Source organism: Ursus maritimus, unplaced genomic scaffold (assembly GCF_017311325.1).
Source record: "Ursus maritimus isolate PB19 unplaced genomic scaffold, ASM1731132v1 scaffold_27, whole genome shotgun sequence".
Classification (NCBI taxonomy): Eukaryota; Metazoa; Chordata; class Mammalia; order Carnivora; family Ursidae; genus Ursus; species Ursus maritimus.
The window spans coordinates 26,304,461-26,314,306 of NW_024425230.1; the positions used below are offsets into that span (position 1 = coordinate 26,304,461).

The window sequence follows — 9,846 nt, forward strand, 5'->3', positions numbered from 1 at the left end:
GCAAATAATAGAGACAAAAAGCAGATTAGTGGTTGCCCAGGGTTGGGGGCTTGAGGGGAAATGGGAAGTAACTGCGAAGAGGTTCAGGGTTTCTTTTGGGGATGACAAAAATGTTCTAAAAGTGACCGTGGTGATGGCTGCACGACTCCTGAAAATGCTAAAAACTATTGAATTTTACGGGTAAATGGGTGAATTGTATGATAGATAAATTATATCTCAATTTAAAAAGATGAGCAAAGCCTCAGTGCCCTGTGAGACAGCATCCAATGGTCTAACATACATTTAATTGGAGTCCCTGAGAAGGAGAAAGAGAAGAGGGCAGAAAACAATTTGAAAAAAATCATGTCACATTTTCCCCCAACATTTGGTAAAAACATGAGCATACAAATTCTAGACGAAAAACCTAGAAGTCACACATGATGACAGAGCCTAACCTGCATTAAATAAAATGAAATAACGTAAACCCACACTTTAATCCATCCCAGTGAAACTGCTGAAAATCACAATGTTGTAAAAGCCACGAAGGCAGGTGGAGGAGAAAACCTGTCACCTGACAGGAAACAGGAATAGAAACGATGACTGACTTCCTGTAAGTAAAAGGAGACAGGGGGCGCCTGGGACGGTATACTTGAAAGTGCTGAAGTAAATGGTTACCTCGGCACTCTTTCCAGTGAAAGTAGCTTTCAAAACAAGGATGAAGTGGTGACAGACATCTCCTTTAAATGACAGGTGGGAGGAGTTCCCAGCACACGTCTGTGACGGCTTGAAATCAGGTCTGCAAATCCTCTCATGTGCTCGTTGCAGGGCCTTGAGTCCCACTCCCCTCTCCTCGGAGACGTGGTGGCCTTCCACCAAATACAATGTAGTAGCAGTGACGCTATGTGGTCTCCAAGGCTGGATCCTAAGAGGTGACATGGTTTTCCCTGACTCCCAGGACACATGCTTTCTGGGTCCCTGACCAGCACATCAGAGGTCTGACTGCCTTGAAGCCACCAGGAAGGAGACCACGTGAAGGCACCACATAGATATACAGAGAAATGCTGAGGAGCCCAGCTTCTAAATCCTAAATCTGAGCTTTCTGAGTCTTCCCACCTCGGGCACCTGAAGGATGAGTAAAGAAGACGTTGGGATGACCCCAGGTGCAGCCACCTGCTGTCGAGTCAAGAGGACATCAAGCAGCCTACAGAGAGGTCCACTGGCAAAACTAAAGTCTCTGGCCAGCAACCAAAGTGGTAAATTGAAACCCTTCCCCCCCAACGTATCCACTGCTTCCTCTCTGGGACCTGCGACTATTACCTTACACAACAAAAGAGAATGCTGCTGATGTGATTAACTTAAGAATCTTAAGACAGGTGGAACGGCCTGGATTCTTCAGGTGTGCGCTAAATGCAATCACACATCTTCTTATAAGAACCAGGCAGAGGGAGACACACACAGGAGAGAGGCAGAGATGGAAGTGGTGCAGCCACAGGTCAAGGGTGAACGCTGGAAGATGGGACAGTAGAGGGACGGATGCTCCCTGAGAGCCTCTGGAGGGGGCACAGCCCTGCTGACACTGTGACTTGAGCTCAGTGAAGCGTGGCTTCCAGAACTTCAGAATAAATGTCCGCTGTCTGAAGGCACCAGGCTTGTGCTGACCTGTTACAGTGTCCACAGGAAACAAACACAGCCCTAAGCAGGTCCTCCAAGTCCAGATGGCTGCCAGCTGGCTGATGTCTTGACTGTGACCTCCAGGGACCCTGAGTCAGAGCTGCTCTGCTAAATAGCTTGTGAACTACTGACCCATGGAACCCATGAGAAATAATAAATAATCGTTACTGGTTTGAGGCTGAAGGGGATTGCCCCAGAAGGAGTACAAATCTCCAGAAAGGAATGAAGACCCCTGGCAATGCCAACGATACCAGGAACAGGCAAGGGTGTCCCCTCTATTTAACGTTCCACTGGAGGTGCTAGCCAGGGCAAGAAGGCGAGAAGGACTTAGAGGCAAAATGACTGGAACGGAAGGAGTATAGCTAGCTTTATTAACAGATAACAAAACTGTGCAAACAAAAAATCCCAAGGGGCCTCCCAAAAAAGTTAGTAGGACTAATAAAAGAATTGAGTAAGATCTCAGAATACAAGGTCAATAATTTAAAAAATCAATTGTATTACTATATACCAACAACGAACGTTAGAAAATTAAGTGTGAAATACAACCACATCACATCAAAACGCATACAATTCTTAGGAACAAATTTAAGAAAAAGTGTGCAAGAAATCTACACTGAAAACCACGAATCACAGATGAGAGAAATCAAAGACCTAAATAAATGAAAATACAGACTATGTTCGTGGATCACAAGAGTCTCCCTCATTCCCCGTCGAAATTCCAACAGTCTTTTCTGTAGAGACTGACAAGATGGTTCTAAATTTTGCATGAGAACAGAAAGGAGTGAGTATATTAGTAATTTATTGTTACCTAACACGTATCCTACAATGCAGGGACTTAAAAACACAAGCACTGATTACTTCACAGCTGCCGTGGGTTAGGAGTCTGGTGTGGGTTCACTGGCGCCTCTGGCTCGAAGCCACCCATGGGCCACGATCAAACTGGCAGCCGGGCTGCATCTCGTCTGGAGGTTCAACTGGGGAGGACCTGCTTCCAAGCTCACTCACGTGGGTGTTCAGTCCCTGGCAGATTGTTGCACTGAGCGACTCTCTGGCTGTTGGCCAGAGGTCTCCCTGGGCCCTTGCCACAGGGGCCTCTCCCTCAGAACGAGCAAGGAAATGAAGGAGAGCCGTCACGGTGAAAGTGTGGCCCTTTTGCAACCAAAGCTCGGCAGTGAATTCCCATCACTTTTGCAATAGTCCTCTTGTTAGAAGGGGTTACTAGTTCCGCCCACATCCAGGGGCGGGGGATTGCACAGAATCCAGAAGCAAGAGTCCTAGAATATCTTAGAGGCTGCTGATGGCACTGGACTTAGCCCAAACAGGAGAACAGAACCACGCGGAGGACTAAGACCCCTGGCTTCAAGATTACGCTACAGCCAAGGCAAAGAAGACAGTATGGCACAAACGTCAGGATAGAAGACTGGCTCGGTGGAAGAAAATCCAGAAATAGTCCCACACATATCTGGTCAATTGATTTTTTTTTTTAACAAAGGAGCTTTGGCAGCTTAATTGTAAAAAAAAAATTATTTTTGACAATGGCACTTGAATAACTGAATAAATATGTGGAGAAAATTTAATTTGAGAGGGATCGTGCATCTAACTGTAAAAGCTGAAACTATAAATCTTTCAGAAGAACACATAGAAAAGTATCTTACAGGGGCGCCTGGGGGGCTCAGTTGTTAAGTGTCTGCCTTCAGCTCAGTGCGTGATCCCGGGGTCCTGGGATCGAGCCCCGCATCGGGCTCCCTGCTCGGCGGGAAGCCTGCTTCTCCCTCTCCCACTCCCCCTGTTTGTGTTCTCCCCTCACTGTTTCTCTCTGTCAAATAAATGAATAAAATCTTTAAAAAAAAACACAAGTATCTTATAACCTTGGCATAGAAGGATTTCTTAGAGAGGACACAGTGTCACTCACCACAAAAGAAAAAAGTAGATACATTGGATTTTATCAGAGAGATGTTTGTTCATCCAGACACCATTAAGAAAGTGAAGATAAGCCACAAAGCAGGAGAAAATATTTGCAATACATAGATCTACTGAGGCACTGACTTCCAGAATATATGAAGGACGAGAACAAAAGGACTAAGAACCCAATTACAAAATGGGCTAAAGGTGTGAAGCGACACTTCACAAGCGAATGTGGACAAATGGCCAGTGAGCACTTGCCCGTACGCTCAACACCACTGTCAGGGACACTGAAGCTGAAACCACAAGGAGCTTCCGCCGTTCACCCAGCAGAACGCTAGCGGTCAGAAGAATCCCACTCCCGGCGCGGACAAAGGCGTGGGGCAGCAGAGAATGCCAGCACGACGGTACGACCACGAGGGAAAACGTCTGGTGGCTTCTTCAAATGTCCCCCCGGCCCTGAGCCAGCGGCTAGCCCCAGGGGCTGATCCAAGAAGAGGAACACGCACGTCACGAAACACCTTAAACAAGAATGTTCGTTACAGCTCATTCATAAAATCCTCAAACTGGAAACAGCCCGAACGCCCTCCGCAGAAGAACGGGAAACCCGACCGCGGGAGAGCCTGGAGTAGAGCCCGCCGCGCGGCACAAAGGATGAGCTGCCGAAACCCTTAGTCACGGGGTGGATCTCACCGTGAGCGAGAGGGGCCAGGCCGAGACGGCACATGCTGTGCGACCCCACGTCCACGACGTTCGGGAGTGGCTGGGGCCGCGTGGGTGCGAACCGGCGGCTTACCTAAGAGGGTCAGGGAGTGCAAGAACGTTCTAGGCTGCTGAAATGTTCCGTAGCCCTACCGCGTTGCTGAGCACAGGAGCATACGCTCGTTGTCACGAGGCATCAAGCTACACTCGTCTTTGTGCATGGCGCGATAGGAAACGTTTGCTTCCATTTATACACAACAGACAACCTATTAGAGTCTGCGGACGTAAAGTCTTATTTTACAGCTTCTTGGGGCCAGAGTCCGAGCTAGGTCCTAGAGGTCCTTCTCGTGGTCATGACCTTCACAGTTTCCAAAGCACCGTCCCAGCCCTGACCTCAAGCATCCCTCATAAGCTCCCTCGCAAGGAGCCAGGGCTGCGTGGGAGGAGAGACTGGAGCCAGGACCCAGGGGGATGTAGGGCTTTCTCTAAATGAAACCATGTCTTTTGCAGGGACAAAGAAGGAAGTAGTGAGTTCCCCATCACTGGAGGTATTCAAGCCAGGGTAGGTTGATCATATGTGAAAGTTGTGACAGAGTCGGTTAGACTCAGTGACCTAAAAAAACCCCACTGACCTGAGAGTCTGCCATTCGAGGGCTTGCCTGGGGACAGAGTGAGTCAGCTTTGGGCCCAGCCTCCTGACTCCAGGCCAGCTTAGGCTCTGCTGTCCCCAGCCAACAAGCTGGCATCCCCCGCAAGGACCCAGGGCCGGCCTGGGCTGACCTGCATCCCGAAGACATCCGGATCTGTATTCAGACGTGTGGGACCGGGGACTTTGACTCTCCAGATGTGCCCTTTGTCCAAGGGCTCTTGGTACCAGCGGCACACCTTCCTGGGGCACGCACACTCCCAAGTTCTCCGTCCCGTGCCCACTGGCCGTGTAGATTCTCAGACACCACGAGCTCCTCCCCATCTCAGGGCCTTTGCACGTGCTGTGCATTTTCCCTAGAAGGTTCTTCCCCAATCACCCCTGCTCATCTTTCAGGTCTCAGCGTAAGTGTTGCTTCCCCAAGGAAGCCTTCCAACCCCCCGGACCTAGGTTGGACATCCGTTACGTGCTGTCCAGAACTTCTTTAAAAAAATTCCCAACGTTTTAAAGGTACTTTTTATTGCGATAAAATACATAACACAAATGTGCCATTCTAGCCGTTTTGAAGTATACAGTTTGGTGGCACTGATTACATTCCCCCCTTTTTCTTAATTCCTTCGTGGCACTGACCACAATTACAATTCCACAAGTCGTTGTGCAATCACTGTTTGATGTGGGCTTTGCTGCACGGGTGTAAACTCCTTGGGTCAGAACTTGCCTTGTTTTCTAGGATACCGTGCAGCGCCTAGCACGGCGCCCGACCTAGTCAACAATGAACGGTTTTGAATAGACGAACGTGTATGTATGAAAGCAGAGAAAGACAATAACGATACCAAAACCGAAAACGAAAACCCCCGCCACAGCCGTGTTTCGTACCGTGGGGAAGCAGGCAGGAGGCTGGGGAGAACCGGAAGGCACTGGATGTGCCGTATTCTTTAAAATGCCTCTATCCTTCCCCTAGTATTTGCATTTTGACTGTCCCTCCTAGGCTTGCACATCCCTGAGATGGGGAGCTCACCCCTTGTCCTCCTTGGAAAGCTCTGTCAGTGAGAACAGCCTCCTTCCCTGGGCTTGCAGCAGCCCCCAGGCCTGCCCCACATCCCCGACCCCCAGACGCCTCCTCTCTGCACCCAGTCTTGGGGTGGCAGTGCTGGGAGGGGCTGCTGGGAGCCCAGGGGAAGTGTGGTCAATTTACCATCCTTCCCCGGACCAGACTCGGCCCTGCAGGCTCCCGTCTCCTGGCCTCCCGCCTCCAGCCCGCCCCGCTGGCTTCCTCTCCCCCCAGACTGGGCTCTCCTCTGCTTCTGCTGCTTCTGTGCTACCAGGGGCTCCTCAGGGGCTCCTCCTCCGGCCGCGGCCGCCCTCGCGCCTGGCTGCCCCCCATCTGGCCACACTGGCCCGTCCAGACCTAGAAGTTAGCCTGGCCCCACCTGACCGGTCTGAGGGCACCTGTGACTCCTCCACACCCACACCGTCAGTCCACACGGTGCCCTTGCCTGCCCCTGAGCATCCACAACCTTACAGACCCAGAACTGCCCCTTCCCCTGGTTCCTTTGAAGGCCTTCCTCCAAGCCGGGCTTCTCGAGGCTCAGGGAGGCTGGCATCTACACGGGACAGAGAATCTAACAGGGGCTCTGGACACACTCGGTGGTGCTCCTGACATTTGGCGTGGCCCAGCACCACAGCCTCAAAGGGCACAGAGCAGCTCCAGCCCTGCAGCTCCTAGCTCTGCTGGCCCTGGCCTGGCTCTCTCCCCCCGGACCCTGCCCACACCACCCAGAGCCAGCCCTGCCATTGGCTTGGCACAAAACAGAATGCACGTCGGTCGGGCTGGTGTGCCAACTCTCCTCCGGCTCTCAGTTCCTGCCTTCCCCCGACCTCCAGTCCTCCCCTCCGCAATCCTGGGAAGGGGGTGGGAAGATAAGGTCCCTCTCCAGCTATTGGAGGAACGCAGGCCCGCTGTCTCCGGGGCTGCAGGGCGGAGGGGTGGAGAGGAGCTTGAAAGCAGCTGTAACCGTCCTGACTTGAGAGCAACATCAGCCCGGGGTTCCTCGCAGCCACTCTGCAGAGCTGGAGAGCAGGAGTATGCTCCCCGTCGGACAGAGGGGACCCCCTCTTGCTCAGGGTCAGAGTCGGTCCAGAGCAGAGTGGGGTGGGAACCCAGACCCCCACCCCCCGCCCCCCGGTGCTGCTAAGAGAGTTGCCCGCATTGCCAGGACGTTTTCCCTGCCTGGGAGGGTGGCCCTTCTGCTTCCAGAACCGTGCCACCCACACAGGCTCATAGCTAACAGGATCTGCCCAACTTCTCTGCAAGGTCAATGGGGGTCAGGCGCTCTGACTTCGTTGGCACAGAGGGTGGTATTGAGGCTCCGAGAAGCTAGACAACTTACCCAAAGTCTCTAAGCAAGAAAGCAGAGGGGCAGGTCCTCCAGCTCTGGGTTTCTGGCCCTCTTTCCCCGACAGGGGCCCTGTCCCCGTTTGACAGCCTCCCTTTCGGGCAGGCTGCAAAGCGGGTTCAGCCTCCGTGGACCCCTGCTAGGTGCCCAGGACCCCCTGCCCCCTAGTCACCATGGGCCTTTTCGGTGGACCTCAAAAACACTGGGCTCCTGACCCCCACCTTGACTGCTCGTTCGCGGGCACAGGGAACCCAGAGAACCAGCAGGGCTTGGTGATTCCTGACAAGCACTGAGCTCTCGAGGCGTGCCTATGAGCGCTTTGCCCCCAGGAAGGAGAGGAAGTGGCAGGACGACCCGTGCGCAGACCAGTCCAGAAACTACCCCTGGGTGAGGAAGTTCCGGCCAGCTCACCTGAAGCGGCCTATTGACCCTCTGTGTGTGGCCCGTGTCCAGGGAGGGAGGCTGGACCTCCTGCCCCCAGGCCTTGCAGGCAAGGACCCCCTGTCTCTGGAGGGTGCCCTGGAGACCCAGCACCCAGCCCTTGGAGGGGCCTCTGTCTCTGAGGCTTGTTAACATTCGTTCCATCCTCATACCCCCGCCAGCGGCCATGCACTCTGGAGCTCAAACAGGGGCTCAGACCTGGCAATTACCCCTCGTCCTCGTCCCGTTCCACCCTGCAGCTGCCCCGACCTCTCCCATTCCCCAAGTCCCTGACTTCCTTCACGTCTTTCCAGCGTGGCCAGAGCCCCCAGTGAGAAGCGTCTCTCCTTCCCCCTCGGCCAGTGCCCCTTCTGGGCACAGAGCAGGGATGTCTGGACTCTGGAGGGTGTCTGCCGTCTCCCTGCCTCCTGGCTGGGGCACTCGGAAGCTGGGACTCGGTCCCTGCTTCTCAGGAGGCCCTGCCCCTTGGACGGACAGGGCCTGGGCCAGAGTGGGCGCTGGCACATCTGACTGCTGGAATCTGCTTCCTCTGAATTGCAGATTAGTAGACCAGGCGCAGTGCAAGGGCTTTGGGGAAGCTGCAGCCCAGAGAGGGGCAGGAACCTGCCAAGGTCACACAGCCAGCTAGAGCTCTCCCCATCCTTGCCTCTTATTGACCCCAAAGGCCCCTTGGGAGAGACAGGGAAGGGTTCCTAAGGACGGAAGGATCCTTCCCCTACGCCACTGCAGCCCCTGGGCAGGGGCAGCTCCCTTTTTGGTTGAGCCCCTCTTGGCCACACAGGGAAGTGGACACAAGTAGCAGCTCAAATGACTGATGTCCCAGCCAGCGCTCATTCCAGGCTCATGCAGACCCTTCCTCCCATTTCCCAGATGAGGAGACTGAGGCTCAGACAGTGGAGCCACTCGCACAGGTCCACCAGGCAGAGCCAAGCCCAGAGCACGGACACCGGGCTGACCTCTGGCTCACCTGACTGCCATGCTTTCCTGGGTGGGCCGGCTGGCCTGTGGGGCCTCTGCGCTGTCCGGCATGCTGGGGTCCTCGGGGGCAGCCGCGTCCAGTTACGGAGCTGCGTGGCATCTGCCGCGGGCACCGGCGCAAGAGGTCGGAGCCCCACTGGGGGAGAGGCTGGCCTTCAGTGGGCAGCAGGGGCGGGCTCGGGCCAGGAGGCGGCGACTGGAGCGGCCCAAAGAGGCCCATTTCCTCTCTATTTTTAGAAGCTCAGAATCGCTCCTCAGAGGAGAAGTTGCTCAGGATGAAAACTTTCCTTTTCTTCGCGGTTTTGTTTCACTGGAGGCGAGGGGAATTTCAATGAAGCCAGTGTTCTTTTTGATGCAAATCGGCCCCAGCTCTCCCAGGAAGCCTGGCCAATGGGCTCCGGGCTTCTGGGCCCCCCGGAAACCATCCTCACTGGCTTTACTGGCCACACTGGAGCAGAAGGGGACCTCAGCACCGTGTGCACCGGGCCCTGCCGCGGCTGCTGCCCCGTGTGCCACACTCCGCAGCCTGGCCTCACCGTTGGCCAGACGAGACCCTGCCAGCGGTCTCACCTCCCGGCCCACCAGACGCAGACCGCTGAGGAGGGGCCCTGACTCCCACCCTCCAGGAGCCCAGCCTGGAGGAAGGAGAGACACTCCCACCCTGAGGGCTAGCCTGTCATTGTCCCAAGCATCTGCCCGGAAGCAGACGTGAGAGAGGGACCGATGACTGACCATCCAGGGCACCGGAATCCAAGCATGGATCTGCCCCTTCGGCTGCAGGAAAGAAGGGTGCCGATGGGCTCGCAGCAGCCATAGACAGCGGGACGGGGCAGGGAGAGCAGAGGGCTTCCTCCAAGCACCAGCAATCCCCCTTCCACGGGGCAGTGGCTCCTGAAGGGGGCTGGAACAAAGCCCCACAGAATGGGCGGCTTAAAGCACACAGTTTGTCCTCTCACATTCTGGAGGTCAGGGCATCGGCAGGGTCGCGCCCCCTCCGGGGCTCTAGGAAAGCATCCTTCTCGCCTCTTCCAGCTTCTGGTGGTGGCTCGCAGCCCTCGATGGCCCTGGCTTGCAGGTGCTTACGTCCCTCATTCTCTCCTCTTGCTCTAAGCTCAGCGGTCATTGGACCAG

The 9,846-nt window shown here is 54.7% G+C and overlaps 1 protein-coding gene across 1 annotated transcript in view; it reads right to left on the bottom strand.

The window, feature by feature from the left end:
• Positions 1-8,803, bottom strand: part of ACSBG1 (acyl-CoA synthetase bubblegum family member 1) — a 47,620-nt gene extending 38,817 nt beyond the window's left edge. The window contains exon 1 of the mRNA XM_040642915.1: positions 8,705-8,803. Within this exon, the coding sequence (XP_040498849.1) occupies positions 8,705-8,766 (62 nt within the window). The 5' untranslated portion in view covers positions 8,767-8,803. The remainder of the gene's footprint in view (positions 1-8,704) is intronic.
• Positions 8,804-9,846: the final 1,043 nt, after the last annotated feature.